At 31.6% G+C, this 26,413-nt stretch overlaps 1 protein-coding gene across 4 annotated transcripts in view; it reads right to left on the bottom strand.

Moving 5' to 3' along the window:
* The window catches only part of LOC148618683 (dual 3',5'-cyclic-AMP and -GMP phosphodiesterase 11-like), a 97,963-nt gene that overhangs the window by 44,166 nt on the left and 27,384 nt on the right, over positions 1–26,413 (bottom strand). Inside the window, exons 4-7 of one of the 4 annotated variants that reach the window (XM_088577826.1) lie at positions 16,375–16,512; positions 12,104–12,172; positions 6,523–6,558; positions 1,913–1,983 (exon numbers count right to left, since the gene is read on the bottom strand). In XM_088577826.1, coding sequence (XP_088433952.1) covers positions 1,913–1,983; positions 6,523–6,558; positions 12,104–12,172; positions 16,375–16,512 — 314 coding nt within the window. The remainder of the gene's footprint in view (positions 1–1,912; positions 1,984–6,522; positions 6,559–12,103; positions 12,173–16,374; positions 16,513–26,413) is intronic. The other 3 variants (XM_088577828.1, XM_088577827.1, XM_088577830.1) reach the window with 3 other exon arrangements.

The raw sequence follows: 26,413 nt of genomic DNA, 5'->3' as shown, positions 1-26,413 counted from the left end.
TGTAGCAGGCCCATTTACTTTCATCATGTAAGTTAAAACAAGTAAATGAGTCGGCATACTTTAAGCCTAGCTCACCAGAGTTACCGATGGTAGTAAAAAATACAATAATTATAGATTAATACATGGCCTTTTTAATATTGTCCTTGTTATTAACCTGAGGACGATTGTTGGCTGATAACAAAGAAAATATAAAAAAGGCCATGTATTAATCTGTTGATCACATATTTTTATACCAGTAATTAATTATTTACCAATTTTCTCCTTAAAGAAAGAAATATCATAAAGCGAATTAAGTGCAAGATCTGAAATTGCAACTGAAAACATTACATCAAATCAACTATAACATTGCCCTTGAACAGGATAATGCTTTGAACAGTTGTGTGGAGGTGACATCAGTAATGCTAACGAGAGAGCAGACATTGCCCTCATGCAATGTTACTGCCCTGAGGGCAGATAATGTACAGAAAACAATGCATTTATTACATATGCAAAAAGGATATCATTTCAATGAAATATGTGACAAGTGAAGTTATTTCGCATGAAAACAATTTTTGTAGTGCACTTAGCTAAGAGTTGATATAATTGGTTCTGTCAATGAAACTTTTTAACTCATAAAGTGATGCTCTGACATTGATATTTCTATCTTTTTGATATTAAAGGGTGTTACACTGCACTTCAGTCATGAAGTTTTTTTCTGTCAAACACTATTTTTTAATACATTTTAATGTGCAAATATTGTTCTGCAGTGTATTTCAGATTTTTTTTTAATAACTTTAGAGAAATGACCTAATATATGAATTCACTCCCACGTCCCATTTAATAGCTATGGAGACCATTTTGTTTTTCAATAAAAACTGACAATACCTGAAAGATAACTTTGACAAACATGATTTACATTAGATTTGTGGTTTCAGAGGGGAAGAAAATTTTCAGGTTTTAATGTTTTTAAGAGAATTCTTATAATAAACTGACTATAATACAGTGAAATAAACACTTAGGTACTTCTTACTACAGAAGTATCAATTTCTCCGTAGTAAGAGGCACTTTAAATCAATACTCTTTTCTGTTTTCATATTTTATAATTTCCAAAACTATGGTGATTTTTGCTTATTCTATCCACTATAATAGACACTTATATTACAAGCTATCCAATGTGGAAAAAATTATTACATTAATTCTTCTAAGAACAACAAAATGGAATCACCAAGTTAATCTAACAGGAAAAAACATGTTTGACAAAATTGATTGTTCCTTGATTACAAAGTTGAAATTAACCATATAATTTTACCTGCCAACAAAGAGGAAATACAATAAAACCCCGTCTTTAATCTTTACTAATGAAGCTGATGAAGGCACCTGTACTAATTAGGTGTATACTCCATTATAGTTATCTAATGTCCGATCACATGGATCAAGACTACAACAATACAAGGTATCAACATACTTTCAAAGAATGATATCAATAATTTGAAAACATCAGTTCTGTCTTTGTAATTTTCATTGCATGTTATGGACAAAGATACCAAACTGATCAGGCACCGGTCTATAGAGTTTACTGGGTATTCCTGTACTTGAAGAGATAGCAAAGGCGTAACTAGTTATCTTGAAATGGGGTTCACAAGAAAGTGGGGTTCTGGCCCCTGGAACCCCCTTTCATATTCACCATGCAACAGAAACTTGAAACTTCCAAGCAATATAGTCCGTTGATCAATCAAATACATGGGTACAAGGAAAAATAATGTTGCAGACGTCAACAAATAGGAGAGGGGGATTTGTTTCTGATAATTAACACTGAGGTTTGTATTGACCAACCTGTTACACTTAACATACTAGCTACACCACTGCTGGAACTTCCATAGAATAGATGATTCAAGAATTCTTAGTATTTTAACACACTCATTTTTTCCCTTACCATTCTCTGTTGTATGTGTCACTGTTGTCGAAGTCTGTGTGTTCCAAATCAAAAACTTGAGAGAAGTTACCCTGAAAATATAGAGAAATTGTATGCAATCCTGAAACGTGGAGTGATGAACCTATTACCACTTTTCAAATGCTTTGCTAAACAGATGGTTCAATATTCATTACTTTAGCTAGTGCAGGCCAAAACAGTAAGGTTTAACCAGTAAGATCAATCCTTAACTTGACGACCTTGACTTTTGACCCAAAGGTCATTTAGTTTTGATTGGGACTCATAAGCTCTAACCAGTAAGATCAATCCTTAACTTGATGACATTGACCTTCGACATCAACGTACTTAAAAATGACAATGAAACACATGTATATCCTTTCTGGTCTATATATATGTATAAAGGTCTGAAAAATTCCCAAGGATGTTAGAACTGTCAAATTTGCGATGCAAATTTTTGGTCGTTCCCTCCATGGGACTCAAACTCATACCACTGTGACATCTATGGCAACATCGCCTGCACGAAGTCCAGTGCCCTAGACCACTCTGCCAGCTAGGCTATATGTCACAGCAGTACGAGTTCGAGTCCCGCTGAGAGAACGACCAAAAATTTGCACCACAAATTTGACAGTTCTCACATTGTTGGGAATTTTTCAGACCTTTCCATACGTTTACATTATCTTCCCTGTATCAATTTGATCCAATGGAGCAGTGTAGCGAATAGAGTTGTCACATTCTGAGACGTTTATATATATATATATATATATATATATGTGTGTGTGTGTGTATGGTCATTTTGTTTAAATGAAATATCAGCAGAATTTAAGAACATCTAACAAGGTTATCATAAAACAGGATGAAAGAGAAACACCCATTATTATCAGCCTAAAAAAACAACTCCTAGATTAATTAAATATAAGAGGAGATAAAAATGGACTGGTTTTATACCAATAAATGAATTAATGATGAATGATATGCATCATGCATTTTCATTTTATGTTCTATCGCTGAAGATATCTAAATGACTGTTGTGTTTTGTTAAAATACATATTTTACCAAATTCTGGTTGCCATAGGAAAATTACAATTCTCAATTACAATTTCTCCAATACATTGAATATATGTTTCACTTTATAATTAATTGTTAGATAGGCTGCAAACAACTACCTTCCACTTCCAAGCAATTGTAGGCAGCAAAAGGCAAGCTAGAATCACACAGGCAAAAATGATTGCTGTTTCAGTAATTATATACCAAACAAAACTGTAGATGTAGATACATGATGAACAATTTACATGTTTATCCACTACAGAAAACTACTATATTGAGATTTTATTGACGTTAAGGTCAATATCTAATGGAATCAAATAATCTTATTAACTGATATATTTGCCGATAACTTTAGAGTAAACATGCTTATTGGATGAAATAAGGTTAGGATAAACAAAACTTAATTTGGAAAATCAATCGGCATATATAATCAAATTGTCATCTTTTCCACAATATAGCTGCTAGATGACTACTAAATTTTGGAGGTCACAACCCCCTTTTTTACTCCCTGTTAAACAGTAAGGTAATAGTGGACCTTTCATGAATATTTATCTTATTTTGTGCACTTACAACTCCTTGTTATTAGCATATAAAATCATTTATCCAACAAAACTATTAATTCATAGACATATTGCCAATCTAAAATTGACCAGAAACAGGCTTCAATTTCCTTGACCTTATAAGATCCTAACATAAACCTATGATAAGGCACAAGAATGGCTGAAAAAAAATATCTAAAATGGACACTGCATTTTTTGTAAATTTCTCATTAGGAAAAAACTAAATTCATACTTCACATTTTCAAGATTGTTCAAGCCTTTTAAACAGTTCATTCAATCTAAAACAGCTCCTTTATGACACCATGCACTGAATGTCAGTATATAATTCAGGAAAACTTTTCCTACACTATATTAAGAAATCAAACAGTAATATCCAATGCATTTAATGTCCCCGTTCCTGTCCTATAATTTCCCATTGCTGATTGGTGATAAGAGTCCCGTCCTGTCCTATAGTTTCCCATTGCTGATTGGTGATAAGAGCCCCGTCCTGTCCTATAATTTCCCATAGCTGATTGGTGATAAGAGCCCCATCCTGTCCTATAGTTTCCCATTGCTGATTGGTGATAAGAGCCCCGTCCTGTCCTATAATTTCCCATTGCTGATAAGAGCCCCATCCTGTCCTATAATTTCCCATTGCTGATTGGTGATAAGAGCCCCGTCCTGTCCTATAGTTTCCCATTGCTGATTGGTGATAAGAGCCCCGTCCTGTCCTATAATTTCCCATTGCTGATTGGTGATAAGAGCCCTATCCTGTCCTATAGTTTCCAATTACTGATTGGTGATAAGAGCCCCGTCCTGTCCTATAGTTTCCAATTGCTGATTGGTGATAAGAGCCTGTCCTGTCCTATAGTTTCCATTGCTGATTGGTGATAAGAGCCCCGTCCTGTCCTATAATTTCCCATTGCTGATTGGTGATAAGAGCCCCGTCCTGTCCTATAGTTTCCCATTGCTGAATGGTGATTAGAGAACATTTTCCCAAACATGCATTTCACTGTTCCTACAGAATAATGTACTACTGTGTATGCTACTGCTATGTGATGGGCTCCTACAGAACGTACTACTACGTGTACTACTGCTATGTCATGGGCTCCTACAGAACAATGTACTACTACATGTGCTACTGCTATGTGATGGTGGGTGGAAGATACTAGAGTTCAGACAACCAAGAAATAGTACAGAAACAGGTCAAGTGATGAATGAAAGATCAGGAAAGAATAACGAAGGCTAAATTGCTATGAAATATCACCTGTGTGGAGGAGACACTATCAACTATTGACATGTGTGAATATGAAAGAAAATAGCCATTAATCATATATTTAGATTAAAATGTGTACCAGTATTTTTTTGATGTACAAATTATAATTGATTGTTTAATCTCTATATCATTAACCCCAACTTGTAACACACTTGACATGAACATGTATTGCCAAAATATGTATCACATGATATACAAGTGCCTTAATATTGATTAAAGTCTCCAGAAAGGGAGCAGATTCAGTGTTCATGCCATTTCCAAATAAAATTGACTAGATCTGGATACAATATAATAATTTAACTATTCTAGCAGTGGTGAGACAGAAACCAGATCCTACAAGATATCATCTGCCTGGTGCTATATATATATATATATATATGATGGAGTGTAATAGTTTCACAATGTCATTACTGTTTATATATTCTAAAATTAGATCCATCTTAAATTGAAAACTTTGCCAAATTTTCTTGTTTTTTTTTTTTTTTTTTTGTCTTTCTGCTGTTCTACTGACAACACATTTAAATTACAATGTTTCTCTGAGGTTTTTCAGAGGAAAACAGGGGTCATTCAAAGCAAAATGACAAGTGTGAATTTGTGTCTAGTACAATGGAAAATGATAGCATAGCATGACAGATTTTAATTTAGAAATACTTTCTGTCACAGATATCAATAAAAATACAAAAAAAAAAAACCATGAATTTATCAAATCCATTCTTTGACATTTCATTACAGACTAATTATCTTCTTAGTATGGGTAGCAATAAACTCTTCACAATAGATAAATGTACTTTAAGAAAATTCTTAAATATATTTTTTTTTTCAAAAACCTGATAAAAGTGCTTTGGAACCTGAATGTCTGTATCTTAGATAAGTTTGTATTTACAGTATTTAGAATATTTTTGCCTGCCATTATATCATTCAAAGTCTCACCAGAAATAAAGATTATTTTTTTCAAAATGCATAAAAAAAATTGCATATGGCAGAAAAATTTCCTCTAATATTGCAAACACATTTTTAACATACACTGCCATACAGTAAAAACAAAAATACAACAATAGCTATACCATAACCAACTGAAGATTCACATTTCAGTTATCTAATTAAAACTAGACATTGCCCCTAACGTGACTAATACCCCCGCAGCCTGTTAAACCCTCTACATTTTGTTGGGACCAATATGGATATACTAATCATATTGGACACAGTTTTTATAGTGGATAGACTAAGCATATTTGATACACAATTGCTACCATTTCTAAAACACCCAACTCCAAACAATAATCAGTACTACTTTTTGTTGATAACGTAATATCAGAATGACTTATTTCTGACAATATGCACATTTGCCTTTTGTAATCTAACAAACTATTAAGTTTTATTACAATCCTGCAAGTCGTATAGGAGAAGTTGCAGACAATGCATTAAACCATGTTTTGCTGAAAAAATGACTAGGTTCAACAGCTGTCATTTCTACAATTTTTATCCACACATAAATTCCTGACAGTATGCACATATTCATGTGGTTATATTTCATCCCACAAAGTTTTATAAGCTGCTTTAGAAAATAGTTTAGACAGACGGACAGACAGGGTGAAACCTGTATATCTCCCAAACTCTGTTTGCAGGAGGGGTAAAAATTGACATTTGCAGCATTACAAACAGTACTATGATTGTGAAACCATTATGTAATTTAGAATAGATGTGAAAAAAAAAACAGAGAGCGTGTGCAGAAATGTAAATAACAAAACATTCACCACTTTGCGTTTAGGATGATAATCTCTGAATCGAGCCTGAAATAAAAATGAAAAAGCAGACTAAGCATAAAGACATCCACATCAATGCAAACACAGCTATGATACTAGGCCACACTAAGATATTTTTTTTCTACAGTCTGTGAATATTCTGTAGCATGGAAATACTGAATTGGATTGTCTAAGAAAAGAGAATTTATGAAGTAAAAAAGTAGTTTTGTTTTGAAAAAAAATATTATGTTCAAAGTTTGACAAGAAGACTGCAGATGAATACCACATAGTAGAGTGGAGGGTGTATTTAAGTGATGCTGAAATAAATTCCTTACAATATTTACACTAAGCTTAATTACTTAGTGCACCACTTTTAATCTGCCAAAATTAGAAAAGCCAAATTTTTAGTATACCTTTTTGCTTCAAAATTGCCAAATTTTACACCCACCAAAATAACCTACTGTATGGTATTATCCGGTACAGAAGCCCAATTTTTATTATCTTTTAACAATCCTAATTTCGGGGATTTGATATATCACATCTACCCAAAAGAACTTGAGATAAAGGATACTACAGACACTGTGAAGTCAGCCTCATATCTTGACCTACACTTAGAAATCGATGATAAAGGAAAACTATTGACCAAATTTACAACAAATGTGATGACTTTTCATTCAGAATTGTCAACTTTTCTTTCATCTGTGGCAACATCCCTTCAGTTCCTGCGTATGGAGTGTTCATATCACAACTCATACGTTATGCCAGAGTTTGCCGAAACTACGCAGACTTTTTGTATCGCGCTAGAACTCAAACAAATAGGCTTCTGGAACAGGGTTATGTTGCTACAAGATTGAAGTCATCACTACAGAAGTTTTATGGTCGTCATCATGAACTCGTGGATCGTTATGGTGTATCCATCAGCACCATGAAAACTGATTTATTCAACGGGTCATAGTTTTCCTTTCCTCGTTTGTCTACCCCAGACTTGACTTTTTATGAGCAACTCGGCGGGCGTTTCTAGAAAAGCAGAGGACGCTTACCCTACTGGTGCACCTGGTCCATGCTCCCAGTTTTTAGTGGAGTCCGAGTTACTCATTTACTTTTGTTACTTTGTATGTATGATTTTAGTTACTTTATGTTCTTTGTTGTGTGTGTCTGTTTTCCGTGTCTGGTCTTTGTGCCTGGATTACATTCTTTTGATTACCGCTATAACCTTGGTTCCCTTGATTACTCTTTGTATTTCCTCCCAAAAAAAACATAATAATAAGACAATGATTTCCCGCTGAAAGGCTTCCTCACAATATAAGTTCAGGCAAAGATAACAAAAAGTTAATATTGAAGACTGAAAATTCTAAAAATACTCTTTGTGTGGCCTATGGCAAAATATTATAAACTGCCTTTGCAAACATATACAACAGCAATTAAATAAGCAAGTATAAGTTAATCAATAAATCCTATCACAAAAACTGTTAACATCTGATAAAACTTTTCATATCACAATGAGAAGTTGAGGACTTAGAAATGGAAAAAAGAAAACAAAACTTCTTTGGCCAAAACAATTAAATAAATAATTGTTGATTTAGAAAATTCAATAATAAGCAGATAAAGGTATGAGAATATATTCTCAGTCAAAGAGATTTCTATACCAAGAATTCTCCAAGCACAATTTTAAGAATTTATTGCATTTTCAAATTTTCTGAGTGAAAAAAAAGTAAATGATAAAAAAACAAACCTTAATGTACTTAAACCAGGGTGTATAAATATTATTAAAATTTCAAAGCTCTTTAACTTACTAAATTATGATAGAATTAATCCAAAATTTGTTGAGGTTTAGTTAAGGAAGAATTTTGACAATCAACCTCTTTATTGTAAAATTCAGCTAAAAATAAAATTAACATATGTTCTTGAAGGGAACACATGACAATACAAAGCTGAAATACCACCATACCAATCAATCAGAAGACATGTACAGAGCAAAAATAAACAACTATGAAAACAGCTGAGCACATACACGTTAAAATATGCATATTCATCTTTTCAGTTTTTAAAGCCAAACATCTGGATAGAAACATCAGAAAACAATAAAAATGGAGAAGAGATCTTCCTTCCATTCATAAAAATATTGAACTGAAATAAGAAAAATCCAAAAAGTGCCATGTCATAAAAGAAGGGTGTTTAAAATATATTATTACTCAGCCTTGAAGAAGACTTCCTTGGAACAGTAAGTCCCATATAAATACTGTAGAAATATTTTTTGTTTTTGTAGAGTATATGTACAGACTTTTGTTGTATTCAAAATTCTAAACAGAAATAATAATTTTATGTTAAAATACAGAAAGTAATATAATAAATGAATCATTGAAATTTTTGCCAAACCATTAAAAATAATTCCCATAACTAATAGGTACTTCTTACAATAAGTAAAACATGTCCTGGTTAGCTGCAAATCAGAACAATATTATTCACCATATCATACCAATTCCGTTTTTTCAAACATGTTTTTAACAAACTTATTCATGCAACATCATGCTGATATATATTTCATTTCTTGTGATGTTTCCAATGATATAAGCATGTATAACAAACAGACATGATTACACTGAGATAGTAATTGATACAAGATTACTCATGCAAATATATTATATGTTTAACAACATTTTTGACAGTTTATGAGAATACAGACATACAGACAATGAAGATAACATTTATTGATAAGCTCAATTTTTTTGTAATCTTTCATGATAAAGATATTGGCATTACAACCACATTTTTCACCATTTTAAATCATGATATTAGAAGATCCACCTGGATCATATAAATACTGTCAACTATAATCTGTTATCATGGATTGCCAAATTAAATTAGGCTACATAGTTTTGAATTCTTCGATTCCTTTAGAGCCCTTTCCTTTGCCTTTTGTGAGAAATTTGGTTTTGACATATAAAAAACAGGAAATACTTATATTGACGGATAGAAAAACAGAAGAACAGACAGTATTATTCCTATTTACCATTTTCCATCCAAATTTTGTCTGCAAGAGAAATTATATCAACAAAAAAATCAAAAACTTTCTATGCCAAAGGTATAACACAAAGAAATAGTCCTAAACTTTTATACCAATTAAAGAATGCGTACTCACATACTCCACACGTCCCCATGTTGGATACTCAAGTAAATTTGCTTGTAAGAGAAAAATATGTAGAAGGTCCCCGATAAAAAAAAGGAATAAGAGTGTTTTTTAGGCTTTAGACCTTTATCTTCTAACTAAATTCTGTTACTCTGAGTGGCAGTTTCGAACTCCAGACTGTGATTTCTTTGAGTTTTAGTTAATCCGAAGTAAATATCACTGTAGCGGAACAAAACATACACTTGACCTGTAACTTATCATGGTGAACTTATATACCAAAAATCATGTCATAATCTGCAAGCGTTTAAAAAAAAAGTCAGAAAAAAAAACGGTTATTTCTGTGAATTTAGCCAAGTTCAAGGCCCGTAATTTTGGTAAAATCATTGGAGCGGAACCAACTACAAACTTGTCCTGTAACTTATCATGTTGAATTTCTGTACTAAACATCATGTCAATATCTGCAAGTGTTTAGAAAAAAAGTCAGGAAAAGTGTTATTTTTGTGAATTTTGCTAAGTTCAAGGCCCGTAATTTCGGTAAAAATCATTGGAGTCGAACGAAAGTTAAACTTGACGTGTAACTTATAATGGTGTACTTATAAACCAAAAATCATGTCAATATCTGCAAGAGTTCAGAAAAAAATTACGGAAAACTGTTATTTCTGTGAGTTTTGCTAAGTTTAAGGCACGTAATTTCAGTAAAAATCATCAGAGCGGAACAAAATGTACACTTGACCTTGGTGAACTTATATACCAAAAAACATGTCAATATCTGCAAGTGTTCAGAAAAAAAGTCAGGAAACTGATGATGGACTGACGGACGTCGTGACTGACTGACATTATATAATTCACAACTTTGTTGCATGGGGTATAATAACTTCCTAAGAATGAATCAGGTCAACCCAACAGTCCAATCTCATCTTTAACATCAAAGTAGCAGAGTAAAAAATGGTACTTTGATTAAACCTTAAAAAGTTCTACCACAGAAATGACTTATTTAGACGTAGATAACAAAAATGGATTTAGATTGAAGATTACCTTCTGGGAATTCTGGGTATTTTCAGAAAATATAATAGCTCGTTAAAATATGGGATAATATTCATTTGATGGTCTCCTAGGAAATAAAATACAATGACGTCTTATATGCAGTCTGATATTATTCCGGCAGACAAAAGATGCATGAAGGTCTGGACGTAAATAAGCATAAATGAACGTAAGGACTGCTTTAGTAGCACCAAATTAAAGACAGAGTAGGAGATATTGTCAATAAACACACATTGTAATGTTTCAATGTAAAATTAATCATAGCCTCATGGTCAGAAAGTAGTGCATAACGACGAAAATAAAAATAAATGAAGTGGAATTAAGCTGTATTAGGGACAGAAGGTGCGGCATGAGACATGATGAAATACTGACAGAAAGTTATTACCTTACATAACACATACCCTTCAGAATTTATGTAGGATTCACAGAAATCAGATCCCCAAAAAATATATAATGAAGTATACCTGAAGGTTGTTACCTTAAAAAATTCTACAAAATTGTAATATTCCTACAGTTGTTTTTTTTAAACTTTAATTATTTGAGAAAAATGATTTCAGATGTTATATGAAAATCAGTCTGATAAAGAAGTCTACAATCTAATCTAATGGTACCTAAAGTTGGAGGAGAGAATGACATTGTAATAGTCCTTTTTTTTCAGATTAATAGATCACTTTTAGATCACTTAGAAGCCAAGATGATATATCAAAAGATGTATATCACATGTTGTAAAAAATCAAAATAATAATGGTATTATTTATTAACCTTAAATCCAAATTCAAATTATACCTTCTTTTCAGCATATCACTTTTTAATCTTTGCCGGCTTTAAGCATCAAAGATAATACCATTGTTCATCATACTGAACACTTTTACTGTTTTCAGAATTAGGCTAAATCTAACGGTTTTGGAGATATGTGAAAAACTTCTGTCTGCCCCCTATGTTCTATTTTGAGTAATGGCAGCTAGCGTTTCAACAGATAAAAAATCCCCACTACAGTTCTATGAAGAACACTTGAAGAAAGATTCATACCAAGTTAGGTTCTGAGTGGTCCTGTAGTTTTGAAAAATTGTTGACAACGACAACAGCCACTAAGTGATGGCAATAGCTCATCTGGCCATTGGGAGGAAGATTTTGTCAGATTATTGAGGTTCAACAAGCCTGTTTCACAAGTTCTTCTTACCCAATCAAACATCAAACTGTCTCAAAGGAAAAGCTCTTTAATGACACCTTTCTCTTTTAAACTGATCATTATGCAATAAACCATGTATCAAATCTAGCACTACATTAAATGTTAATCATAGTAAATAGCCACACAAGCATTTAAAGCCTCATCAATCCACTTCCGAGTGAAAGGGAACTTCATGCCTAAGATCCTAAGCATCAATGTCATGCAGTAACATATTAAATCCCATTCCCAACACATACCGTCCATTTCTTATCCTGGTTTTCATGTGATTTTTTGTCCTTGTCGGAGTGAGTGCAAAATATATCCATCTATAAACAAATCAAGATGAGGATGAAGTAAAGTAGTATTGTTTTACAAGAAGAGAAACAATAGTTATTACTTTAAAGTTACTGAAGGGGTTCTTTTGTATCAACTGGTCTAAAATAAACCGACACTTGTTAGACTTCTAGATGATACATAAAAGTATTTGCATTTCTGTGCTTCATAAAATTAATTTTAATAAAAACTGATTTTTTAAAAGACAAAATTCAAGGATGACTTTTTTTAATACCAATATGAAGCATTTTCAAATTTCCTATTAAAAAATAAAACTGCAGGTAGGTATCGGGCTTTGGCCCTTTGATTAAACCATTTAAAGGAATTTTCCAACCACATTAAAATCCTGAATAGTATAAAGCATAGGATTTTTCTGTATATCACCAGAACAGTTAAAACAAATCTTCCCTAAATAAATTTTCACTGGCCTCACCCTGGAGGATTCCCAATCATAGTGCTGTGACCTTGATGACTAAGAATGACCTTGAAGCAATTTTTCCAGTTTCATTTGAAAGACATTAATAATGCAAGTAACAGTATCCTTATTGAAACAAATTATGCAATTATCTACCATTATAAAGCTATCTACTTTGAAGTATTTTGAAGAAAGAATAACAAATCCAAATGAAAACCAATAATTGGTAAAAGAAAAGGTTAAGACAGGGACTGATGAAATAAAAACAAATGAAAGTTATGGTCAAATTACGTGTCTTTATGAACAGGGAAGAAACACTCTATCATCAAAAACAGGTTTCTGATTACGATTGTCATGATTGAAATAATTACCAGTAAATTACCCAGTGCACTTATAAGATGTTGGATTTTTATTTTTTCAATCAAATGCAGCTAATAAATTGCTTTTTCAGCAATTTATCTTCAGCTGAATGTTAGGTTACTGACATAATCAATTGAAGATTTATTTTTTAATCATGAATCTGCAATTGTTTGATGGTATAGGAAACTGTTCTCAGGTGTGTAATGAACAGAACAGATTCATCCATCAGAGATTTAAGTTTTATGGATTTGTGAGACTAATAAAAGAATCTAGTCATCACTTTTTTAATTTTTTTAAAATTTTTTTGGAAAGGCTATATTGATCTCATTATATACTATAATCCTGTTTGTAATTTAGCAATATGGTTGAAAACATGGGCTTTAATAAAAATTGTCAGATTTGTCTCCACCTCTCCAACTTAATTAAGTCGGCAGAAGGTTTTAACCAGAATGTTTTCAGAAGAAATGTAGAAAACTGCGAACCAGCTCAAAATATCCCCAACTCCAAAGTGTATAACCCTTACATTGGATTGTCTACCTTTCATATACAATTTTATCAAAAGTGGTTTTGGAGGATTTGTGCTTACAAAGTTTTTACATATAAACCCTTCAGTTGGATTATCTTGCTTTGAAGTCATCGGACAGTAATGATGTTTCTTCATGCCAATCTACATATGTCTCTGAACCATCCATAAAATTTTATCAAAATTCCTTTATAGTTTAGGAGGAGTCACTCTTACAAGAAGTGTGGACAGAGGAACAGATGGAACAGACAAATGGACAGTGTGATTTCTATATACCCCCTGATTTTGTTTAGGGAGTTTGTAAAAATACTGCCAAATTTTTTTAATTTAGCCTAATATTTACTCATATACCATATATGTGCTATGTGTGGCTGGTGATGATTCTTAAAATGAACTGGCCTAAAGTATGAATACATAAAGTTAATACATGATACATATGGAATAAGTACTATATTTGACAAAAAACTTTGATGCTATTAAGTAACAAATATTTTTTAAAGAATTCATAGATTTTTTCCTCTTTAAGTCCGGAATATCTTATAAGTAAAAAATCTCCTGAATGAAGCCTGGTACCTTGACTTTAAAATTCTCCTCCTCATATATCTATATAATGCAACTGTCTAATGACAATTAAAATCGAAATTCAATACATTTCAGTATTACTTCATTCAAACATCTTTTAAACCTTTAATCTCCAAATCAAATAATGTTTTTTATTATGCTTGTTTATTTTCCTCAAATATCAATAAAATTGCCAGTCTAACCTTGGGACCTACACTGTACAAAGTTCTGAAAAGTCAATAAAAAATTTGACGTAAGTGTGGTTGAATTTAAACACTTTAAGTGGATGACTGTTCAAATTTAAAACAATGGCCATAATCTCAGAAAATTGTTGAGGGTTTTAAGAGCACTGATATGGTAACAAAAATATCTGGGTAGTCTAATGAATAAGCATGTTCTGCAAACAAAAAGGAAATGGGTTTTTATGGTGCAAAATGCATTGATTCTTTTTACTGATTACTGGTATAAAGCAGTCTGAAAACTTTCTTCATTTTATTTCAATTAAATGTAAGGGCCATGTTTGAATCATCATTTCAACAGTTTTATGTTTGTAATATTTCTTTAATTAGGTTTGAATTGCTCAATTTACAATTTGTAAAAATCTAGCAATACATTGATATAGATTTTAGTTTTTTCCTTATCATAAGTATATGAAGTAAAACCTTTAATTTGAGGTGGGTGTTTGGTATTCAGATGTTCCTGAAGATAATAGCCAGAAGTCAGAATGACCCATAAATCAACAAGATTTTAGGAGCATATAATTTCACTTTACTTACGGTACTTATATGAAAATGAGCTTTACCCTACATTTCAGTATCTAGAAGAATACACAAATCAAGACAAATAAAAATAAAAAATAAACAAAGCAAAGATTAAGCATAGTGTCCATATAAGATCCAGGCAGTGGGTGCAATATACACGATTTTGTTTCCACAAATATTCATCCATTAGAGATCCCAAAATAATGTCTAAAAAATGAATATTGATTTTAGAATGGAATAAGTTACACAGAAATTACTAAGAATCTTTGAAATAAAGGGAAATAACTTTTTAATCTGTTCATGGTTTAGTTGATTTGTTAGGAAACCATGAAAATCCACTTTTGATATTAAAATCCCAGTTCACTTTGATATTATGATTAAAAAAATACACTTGAGCAAAACTCATGGTGGTATAAATATATTATGTGTTGTCAGTATCAAAGGATTAATTTCTATAAAGGCAGTTTCTTTAAAAGTCCTCTTATTTCTAAGGTATGATGAATAAAACCCATCACAGTATTAACCTGACATACCTGTAAGATATAATTCAATTAAAGTACGATTGCTTTACCACAGGCATGTCATTTATGTCATTATTTTACCGTCTACAATCACTTGGTAAAAATAGGGGGACATAAATGGTTAGCACAGTAAAACAAAGATAAACTGTAGTCTCTTTGAATTATTCTGATTCAAATAGGGACTAGTTTCTTCATATTTATGGAAAGACCCAGCCTCTTGTAGAGAAAATGTCTGCTGTGGTAGAATTGGGTAAAACTTATCCATGAATTTGGAAATAAGACTGTCACAGATTAACAGTATTGGTCATTTTTTTATTATTGTTTTGCCATTGCTGTGGTCTAAAGAGCTTTGAAGCACATCATATTAAAATAATTGTTTTGACAGTTTTTTTCGCTATCATCTAAATGTTTGTTTTTTTTTTAATGACTTTACAGTACTAAGTAACAACTAATTAAACATCTAAGAATTATTAACTTCTTCACATTCTTGTCAAAAATGATTTTCTTATAATATTATTCAGAGTTTAAGGACCCATGAACGTTTAAGATACTTGTAATCTTTAATGACTACTAAGATAACGTGCTCATCAAGTATTTGGTAAACCGCATACTGAATAGGTTAAGCCTCAAGTAAAGAAACAGACTATCATTGAAAAGAAAAAAATATTAAATATAACAGTCAGATAATTTAAAATCTGTGAAGATATGTGGACTATCATTTTTTTCTTTTCATTCTATAATCCATCATTTTCTGCCATCAACAATAAAAACTTGTCCCTAACATTATTGTATTTCAGGAATAAAAATACAATAATTTCAATAATGATGAAGGTGAAGAATATTATCAGAATATGTATTCCTTATTTAACAGACACTATACTGATTATAATTCCTTCAGGAACTAACACCATGGATGCTTCTAATGGAAACTGTTTTTTTTTTATGAATCAAATGAGCCGATGCCATTAATGATTTCTGAAAAAAAAAACAAAGAAAAAAAATACAAAAGCAAAAATATTTAAAAACAAAAAAGATACAAGATATATCTAATTACCACATTAATATCATCAATGAGCATGACTTGACATCTTGCACACTGTAGGAGGGACTGAGTATGCATCATAATCTTATAGATAAGATTAGCTACATTGTTCTGTTCCTCAAATATCACTCTGGCCAGGTCCAGTAATACCTGAAAATATATAATGATATAATATTTTAAACAAAAAAATATAGTAATTAACATTTACCTGCATTTTCTTAAAGTAGTAATTTCATAAAGATCGATAAAATAAACATCAGGAAAATGCTGCTTCTTGGCCCCTTTTGACCCCTAATTCCTAATATGGGTCACAAACCATAAAATAAATCCCAGCCTTTGTGGTACAATATCAAAGAGATCCATTTACTTGTAGTCAACATATTGTCTGGACTTCAGAAAAATGCTTGTTTATGGCTCCTTTTTCGTCCCTCCCTTGTAAATGGTTTTAAGGAAACTGAGCACTTGAAATTAATCCACGTTGGACCTTATTAGTACAGAATATTTTGGAACAATGTCACAAACATCTATGTGATTACATTTATATAGTTAAATTCTTTGAAATGGTTGTTTTTCCCAATTTGTGGCCCTTTTAATCCAATACCCCAAAATTCAAATATCAACCTTCCGTCTGGGTATGCAGAAGTCAACAGAAATTTTTTTTAAATCAGATAACTAAAGAATAAAAGGGGGCTTTCTTTCATGTTGCAAACAAAACAAAATTATTAAAAGATGGATAAAAAGCAATCGAATATATAATTTTGGTGACTGAATATTTTTACTGATGTAGACAGATTTTCAGCTTAAGACCATGGTTAACACAAATATTGAAAGCTAGACATTAAGTGCATTCCAAATTACTTCAGTATATATATTAACACCAGAAATTACATGAAGTGCATTCCAACATACATATATATATATGAAATAATCCTATAATTTTCTGAATCTTTTAATCTGAACTGATTCTACATAATATAATAGTTTTAATAAGAGACCATAATATCTTAGACATTAAATTAAAGTTCAGTTTTAAATCAAGAAGTTATGAAGACTAACATGTACCTTTAAGTTAGTCATAAAAAATGTCTACTAAACTCAGCTGGAATGTAATTAAATTTTGCACTTCAAAGAATTTCAAAAATGAAAAAACCATACACAAATATACAAAAATGTCATAAAATGTCAGCGAGAATCTTTAATTAAGGAAAGTCCATCATTATTGCTTCTATTCATTAAAAATTCTTATCAGCTTGATTTGAAACTCAAGGGAGCAACACAGTACAAATATTTCATTAAAATTTCAATAAATTTCAATAATTACAGCCTCTAAAGACACAGAATATATCATTACAGTCTCAAATCACCAATAAACTAAAGGTAAAACTATGTATACTCAGATTCTTAAAAAAGCACCACCTTTATTGTCCATTAGATACCAGAGATGAAGCCAGGGTCAAATCAATATGGAAACATTTCATAGCACAGAAAAGGAGGTTGGTTCCAATTGCAAGCATGTTGACAAACATTGTAGCTATGTCACTGGATAATGTTCTTGAGTATCATGAATTAAAGCCGAGACAATTAATGGTGGTGTCTTAAATTTACATTTTTATAACCATGCTTTTGCAGTTATAAGTTGTATTGGCGTTAGAGTCAATGAATGAAGAAGAAATGTTTTAAATGATGTTTCAATTAGCATGTAGCCATTTGAAAATAGTCAATATACCCTTTATAGTGTGATTAAAAAAACACTAATGTGAATCATTTTCCTTAAAAGTTTTTTCTTATAATATAGCTAAACAACTGTTATGTTTTTGTTGTTGTTATTTTTTTTTGCCAAAACATAATAAGAAGACAGAAAGACAGAGACTGAAGTAAAACAACATTACCTAGATTGACAGGGAAAAAAAAAAACAACACTGAGGTGGTGCTATGTTTTATCATCTGAGTATACCTCAAATTACATAACTGCACTAAGAGTTACTGGCACCAACAATATATACTAATAAGGTTGTCAACAAGAGATTACCATAGCCTGGAAAATTAGTGTAAATAGTCATAGCCTACTGATGTTTCATAAACTCCAAACAATGCTTGACTACTCATAAATCAGTGCCTCATCCAGTCTATAACTAACTAATATAGAAAGAGAGCTTGAAGCATACAACTATGGGATAGTTTAAGATTAAACAGTAGGTAGATTATACAGAAAATAAGAAGTTTTAAGATTCTTAGAAAGAAGACATGTTGTACATAAAATGTTTTTGTAAAATGGTGAAATTATGTTGATTAATAAATATTAGCAAGAAATCTGTGAGCCAATATATATCAGTTTGTGATACTCTTGCACCATGTGATCAAAATATAAAGGGGCGCTTGTAATAAAATCCCATGGTATGGCACACCTACATAAAGCTGGAGACAAAACATCAAGTGGCAAATTGTACTAGCAGAGAAAACAGTTACAAAACAAAGTGTAACAGACATGTGGACAAACAGATAGACAGACAGGCGGATGATGGTTGGACTGATAAGCAGATGTGAGGATAAAGATAAAACAGAACACCCCTCCATCAGTTAAAAATAATCTATAAAAATTAAGGAATTATCATTTATTAATTTGAAATAAAAATACAAAAGCAATTAAATGTGTTTTTTGACATGACACTGCTGCTCCGCTTGGCGCTATGCTGTTAAAACCATATAATATTATAAAATCCAAATTAAAGACATTACATAAGTAAATAGTTTCATGACAGTGGGACTTTTTCTTTTAGTAATATTGTCACATGCATAAGGTTTCTGAATTGAAGCCATACCTATAGGGAAGTAGAGTATGTTGTTATATAGGGTGTAAACATCTCATTATCATATGTAACATATATCTTATTACCCAGGCAACTCACGGAAAATATCTTATTTTGTCACTCTGAACAAATGCTAAAATGGCTTTATACTAGACCTTATTTATAAGGCTTAGGGCAAGGATTTGTTTTAAGCACAATGGACCAGACTAACCTTAATCAATTTGAATTTTGGGCCCAGATTAATTCTAATGGACTGAGTAATAAAGTTTATCACTCCAAATCCTTTTAAATTATAAATGATATGGTTCAACTCGGGTCCTGAAAAAGTGATGTGCTAATAATAGTATAATGGATTTCTGATGCATCATTAAATTCTGTTAATAATGCAATAACATAATGTAAATGGATTATAGACAACACTCAAGAAATGACCATTACCTATAACTATAGGGCGATTGTATGAAGCCATTCTATCATTGTTCTTATAATAGATCAATTGAGGCAGCATCCTGGACAAAACAGGAAATAATTTCCTACTAAGAGCCAGAACCCATTCACAAAATAGTTAATGATAAAAGAAAAGCTGCTGGGTCACAATAGAAATTTATTACCAGCTAATTCAGAGCCAACTTCAGTAAGACAGATGGGTAAATTAATGGCTTACAACAGACCAAGAGTTCAGTCATCTAAAAAAAGATGAGGTGAGGGTCACAAGACAAAAATCAGAGATCAAACAGAGCGTAAGTCTTTACTCAGATGCAGAGTCCATTCTCAAATGTTTCAAGATAGATCCTCTCTTTATTCTTGATAAAGTAAAACAAAACTATCTTCTACATGACTTCTATGCTGTTCCATAATGGTGATTTAGGATATTTCATGAGTTCAAACTATCTTCTACATGACTTCTATGCTGTTCCATAATGGCAGTTTCCGATATTTCATGAGTCCAAACTATCTTCTACATGACTTCTATGCTGTTCCATAATGGCGGTTTAGGATATTTCATGAGTCCAAACTATCTTCTACATGACTCCTACGCTGTTCCATAATGGTGATTTAGGATATTTCATGAGTTCAAACTATCTTCTACATGACTTCTATGCTGTTCCATAATGGCGATTTAGGATATTTCATGAGTCCAAGTTATCTTCTACATGACTTCTATGCTGTTCAATAATGGTGATTTAGGTCATTTCATAGTCCAAAGACAAAGACAAATACGTAAAAAACAGCAACTAAATGTTCAGCAATAGCTGTCTTTTTGTCAGTGTAATTGAGGTCATTATCCTAACTACAATGTGTTGTTTATATTGACATTATCAAGGTTGTAATTTAGATGAGAAGTGCTTCTACAATAGTTTATTAAATCCTCTAATCTCAAAAATGTATTCTGACACTTCAAAGCAAAAATCTAACAAAGAACAAAATATCCCATTTTTATCAATGTTATTTTTTCTCATGTTGTTATCACTGCATATTTTATACTATTGAAGTATTGTAGAGAAGTATTAGGAGATATTAACCATCATAAAGTTTATTCACCCTAACCTTGCCTTTACACCACTAAAATAATTCAAAGCACATCTATTTTTATAATTAAATTGAATGAAACAAGATTATATAGTAAATCTTTACTGATTCCAGTAGAATTCATTTGCATTTCTTTCCCAATACAAATCTCCCTTACTTAAAGAATGAATTCCATGTGTTTGTAAGAATCAGGCAAAAGTTGATTAAGTTAAAGCAAGGAGGTCATGATTTAAACAGGGAACTGTTTATTCATAACCTGGTGCCAAAGACTAGACCAAGCAAATCATTTTTTTTTCAATTCATATGAGAGTAGCTTTAACAATTGATTATTAAATCCTCATCTCCACCTCTAAAATGTTTTCTGACACTTTAAAAATTCTAATATATTCTAAAATTTAAAATATACATGACAAATATTCACCAGTCTAATAATTTTTGTTCACTACGCATAGAAAGTGCTGAGGTTTCCAAAGAGATTAAAGTTTCACTGGTCTTTCAACTACAAACTTTTCCTTTGTCTGTAAAATGCTCCTCTACTTCTATGGACTTCATCATATTTAGAAATATTAGTAGTTAACAAGAAATATAAAAAGAAAAGCAAACTATGATGGATATAATTGCTTTATATAAACAATTAGATATTAGCGTGAGAAGGGACTGGAGAGGAAGCTGAGATATTATGTTGTACTGTTATTTGTAGGAATGTCAAGACAACAAAACTTGTGACCATGCTGAGAAATCAATCAGTCATATTATCACACATAATTTAAGTTTGATATGAAATTACTTGTGTTTGAAACCGAACATAATAATCACATTATATTTTGACATAAGGTATAAAAGAAGATTTGATAAATCACATCAGAAATACTTTAGATTATGGTAATTTTGTAATTGATATATCTAAGTATAATGACTTATCCTTTGTGACAAGATTAGGGAATTTCTCTACTGAGCTGAATTTGGCATCATACAGATAATCATGTTTGCTAGTGTAAAATTAAATTCCTGCGATAAAGTGCAGGTTGTATTGTGTTCAATAAGTAGCGTTGAAAATTAGGCTACATCTAAGAGAATAATTCAAAAGAGAATAATACAACTAGAACAGCTTTAGTACCAATCATTTTGTATCAAAATGTCAACAGTACCACCAGCCTTTATAATGTTACAATGCATATGTTTATTTTTTATCTTTACCAAAACCATATTTTTAGATTTAAAATAACTTTTTCAATCTACATTCAGGTGGAAAAAGGTATAATGTGTTTGCTGAATAATTATACAATTAAGTGTTAGTCCCCATCGAAATCAGGCAGTAACTTGACTATTAGCACCATTAGAATCAAGGAATAAAGACAATATACCTGTATCATCTCGGTAAAATGAGTTATGGTTTTTAAGTCGATTATATTGTTAGCGACTTCTTGCAGCTGTAATTTCAGTACTTAATATTAGCATATGATTTGCATAATTATATATTAATACTTCATGTTTTTCTGCAGATCTGTGCTGTGTTTACTGCCATAGTGTCATAACTCTAGCTTCATACGAGATCAAAAAGTATCTTTTAAATATCATACATGTGTGTTCTTCGTATGTTTCTTGCTTGTATGAGACCTAGGAAGTTTACATGAAATGATCAGTTAGCATTGAGCATTACCCAGTTTCCAATTTAGGCACAGGGGCTCGTTACAAGACTATATAAGTCATATACATATTCATTAGCAGGTCCCCCGATATCTATGAATATTCATTGCCATTTGTTTAATCTGGTTCTTAATCCGGTTCCCTGGTCAATATCATAAGCGACCCAAAGATTGCTACAATGTACCTTTTTAAAAAAATATCATGCACATGTCTATATGTGCTTTTTTGCTTGTATGAGAACGGGAAGTTTACATTAAGTACCATTCTGTGTAAGAATCAGGCAATGGGTGGCACATCATATTTCTCATTTTGGTCTTTTTTTTCCTCAAATATATTCAATACATCTAGAAAACAACTGAACAGCTATTTAAATTTATCCTAAAGCATCTGTGAGGTAGATATTTTTTGACTGCTTATGTAAGGAAAAAGTGCAGGAAAATTTTCCCACCATTTTTCTATAGTGCATTTCAACTAAATTTGACCTATCAATATCTTCAAGTTTTACAAACACTTTGATGGTTATTTCTGAAGGTTATCGGGTATAAATACTTGGTTAATGCAATAAAATCTCCGTGTTTTTTTCCTTTACATGCCACACCTTATACACATTTTGCCTGATTCTTAGACAGAGGTGTACTTAAAAGATGAAATGATCAGTAAGCATTCAATTTATGTAATATTACCCAGTTTCTGATTCAAACATGGGGGCTCTTTACAATTGATTTAGGAATGCAAATCAGCATTTCAAGGGCAAATAACTCTCTCAAAAAAAAATTATTTTCTAACATTCTAATGAAAAATTTCCAAACATATCCAGGGATGCAGAGTGAAATCATAATCACAAATCAGTGGGTTTTTGATATGTTTTGGAATTTGAAATGTTGCTTAATTCATACAAAGATTTGTATTTAAGTAGTTTTGAACATAGCTAGTCATTTTGTTGATGAATGTAATCAAGGGACAACATTATAAGGAGATACTGAAATTTTGAAGCCAATTAAACCTGAAAACACACAGAAGAACATCAAGAAAGAGATAGCAGACATTACACAGCAACTGACAACAAATGTACAGGAATCATGAACTAACTGAGCAACTTAGATTATCTTAATAAATGAGAGCATTGACCAAATCCACCATTAAAGAAATTAAATAGCATGTATTTAACAAGGTATATGCTTATTAGTACTTCATGTGTTTATCATTCTAAGTGAAAAATACTGAATTTACTTAATGGTAAATCATTATATACTTAACCAAGGGCTTTAATTTCCACAGGTTCCAAATAATAATGTGCATTATTTTAAGGTATGTCAACATTATTGTTTTTAACCATAAGCCAAGACACATCTTCCTGGAAAATTACCACGATAAACATTATTGACAAACCTGACACTGAAAAAAATGACTCAAAGCTTGATATGGCAGAAAATGTTATATCCTGACAAGTATTGGCACAATATTCTATCTTAATACAGCTGGCTCTCAATAAATGCTTGATACATTTCTAATGAGAATGAAAGTTAACAATTTTATGGCATTATATATTAATTATAAAAGATGTAATTTAACCTTTTCCTGAAGAAATACTAACACAAACACTGTTGACAGATATACAGACAATGTAAACTGAACAAAAACTGTTCCCTAATGAGCTCGGCTGAACACAAACGTTTTCAGAAAGATGTTAAACAAAACTTTGGACAATCCAGAACTGGATTAAGACTGATAGCCTAGTAATGACAGATCTAGCCAAAAGCTGGGGTATATGAACTACTAATTACCTCCATCTAGAATCCTTGCTTCTCATCTTCACATTATACAATAATAAAATCAATAAAATGGCAATGATTAAGAAATGTGAGGAGATTAAGTTCAGTGGAAGCACGGATTCTCAGCAGTCGCTTGTCAAGTTGGGTTAATATACTGATATTATACTGGGTAACCCCTTTTAGCATTAGTAGGCTCTGCTGAAAGTTTCAATGTTTCCTCAGAAATCCTTATTTGTGCCATGCAAATCTCAAAAGGGAAATTAATAACGTCATCTTAACAAAGCTTTATCAGTTTACTTTTATCTCTTTTGGATGAGCAAATTTACAATTCCACTTAATTGAATTTGAAGTTCATTTAATCTTTTAATTACAACTTTCTGAAATCTCAGTTCTAAAGTTGCTTATTCACCTGTATGATACATTTGGTGCAGAAACAAAATTGAAGTTCATTTTAAAAGTTGGAATATACTTAGATGCTTTTAATCCCAAAAATGCATAAGGTGGATGATGATTGCGTAACCCATACAAAAAGTGAAGTGCTAAACCAAATATTTGTCTCTGGGAAGGAATTATTTACATGTCAGCTTTTCAAGTTTTTTTCTGGCTAAGTAGATTTACTGGCTAAACAGCATGTTCAAAGGCAACATTTCAGTGCAGGAGAGATACAATAGATGTCACTTTAAACTTAGCAGAAATGATGTTAATTTTATGACATCATAAAAGTTATTTAGGGTAAAATCATTGCTGTTTAAGTAACAATTTATCTTCTCCTAAAGATGATCATCAGATTAGATGGACACTTACACTTGTCTTTGGACTGAAGTTATAAATTCTTATAACAATCTTGTAACAAAATTTTCTTCCACAGTATGTTCTAACCATGTAACTGAACCTTTGACTACACAATTAAAGCATTTCTTAAATTAAGCCTCATTTCTATGGTTTGTAAGTTTCATCAATTCTTAGTAGAATATTTCTGGTACTTATTTTCAAAAAGTTTAGCAGTCAAGTGTAAAAAAAAGTTTTAACTGAACTTGTGTATTTCTGGTTCAAAGAATATAATTAGTTGAATAAGAAGTAGATATGTTGAATGGAGACAGCTTATTTTTAGACACTTCCATTGACACAAATTCCACAAACAAATTACATTTGTGGTATGAAGATGTACACAAAAAAACATGAGATTCCATGGATCCAAAACTGCTGGTATTCATCTTATTATTAATCAACCAACAGAAAACAAATATAGATACATGTACCAGTAAAGATTTAACTCATTTTGAATGAATACTATGTTAAGCTTTAAGACATAAGGGTTCAAAACTGCAAGGGACTGCAACTCTGAGTTTAAGACTAAACTTCTTCAATGCTTTATAAAAGATTTAAGATGAATCACAAATTTAAAATTTCAACAATATCTTTCATTTTCTTTTTTGAACCCCTGTGTCACACAAATCATTAAAGGAGTTGGGATAGTTAGTGTTTTGATAGTTTTAAAATCATTGTTTAATCTTTAGAAGATATTGAATTTTCAAGTGAATGTTAAAAGATTACTTTTGTAGTGCTAGGTAACCACAAGTAACTTGGTCAAGTGACAATTAAGACGTGTAAATTGTTACATACAATAATGATAATCAAACGATAGAGTTGGTTCTCCCTTCATTAAAATGACACCCAATGAACTTCCAGAGGTTGGTGACTGGACAATTGAGAAGGTAATTTAAACTTTCCATCAATATGAACTGAAATCTGCTTCTCAATATTGTGCATAAACAAGGGAGAACCTCATCTATTATCTGAACATCATCATTGTATGGGCTATAAATTGGATCTGAAATATCCACCACGGTGAATTCGGGGTTTGACATACCATTTTGTAACATATTCCATTCTTATTCTACAAAAAACACTATGATTATCTGGGATGTTTAAGTAATACAACCACATTATATACAATGTTCTTTGTTTATAATTTGTGACTGTTTTTTTTCTCTATAGAAAAACCCTGAAAACCTGAAACAATTGAATGCAGCTTTGTATATAGTGGCTATATGAAGTGTGTAAATGCTGCCCCCTTTAAAAACAAATTCTTCAATTTCTTAATTGCTATGATAAATAATTGCATAGAAAACAAATTTTTCATAACTAAACAAATCAACTCAGAAGATGCACTAATGCATTGCTACCCTATAACACATTGGGAAGTTCATATCTTTTCTCCTATCTGAAACCATCAGAGAAACCCATCTGTTACCTCCTACAATGAAGTATACTTTTGATGATGCTTCAGCACAG

Source organism: Perna viridis, chromosome 4 (assembly GCF_037379345.1).
Source record: "Perna viridis isolate PV_CMFRI_1.1 ecotype Kerala chromosome 4, ASM3737934v1, whole genome shotgun sequence".
Lineage (NCBI taxonomy): Eukaryota > Metazoa > Mollusca > Bivalvia > Mytilida > Mytilidae > Perna > Perna viridis.
Note: the sequence above shows the minus strand (reverse complement) of the source record. Positions and strands in the feature narration are given on the sequence as shown.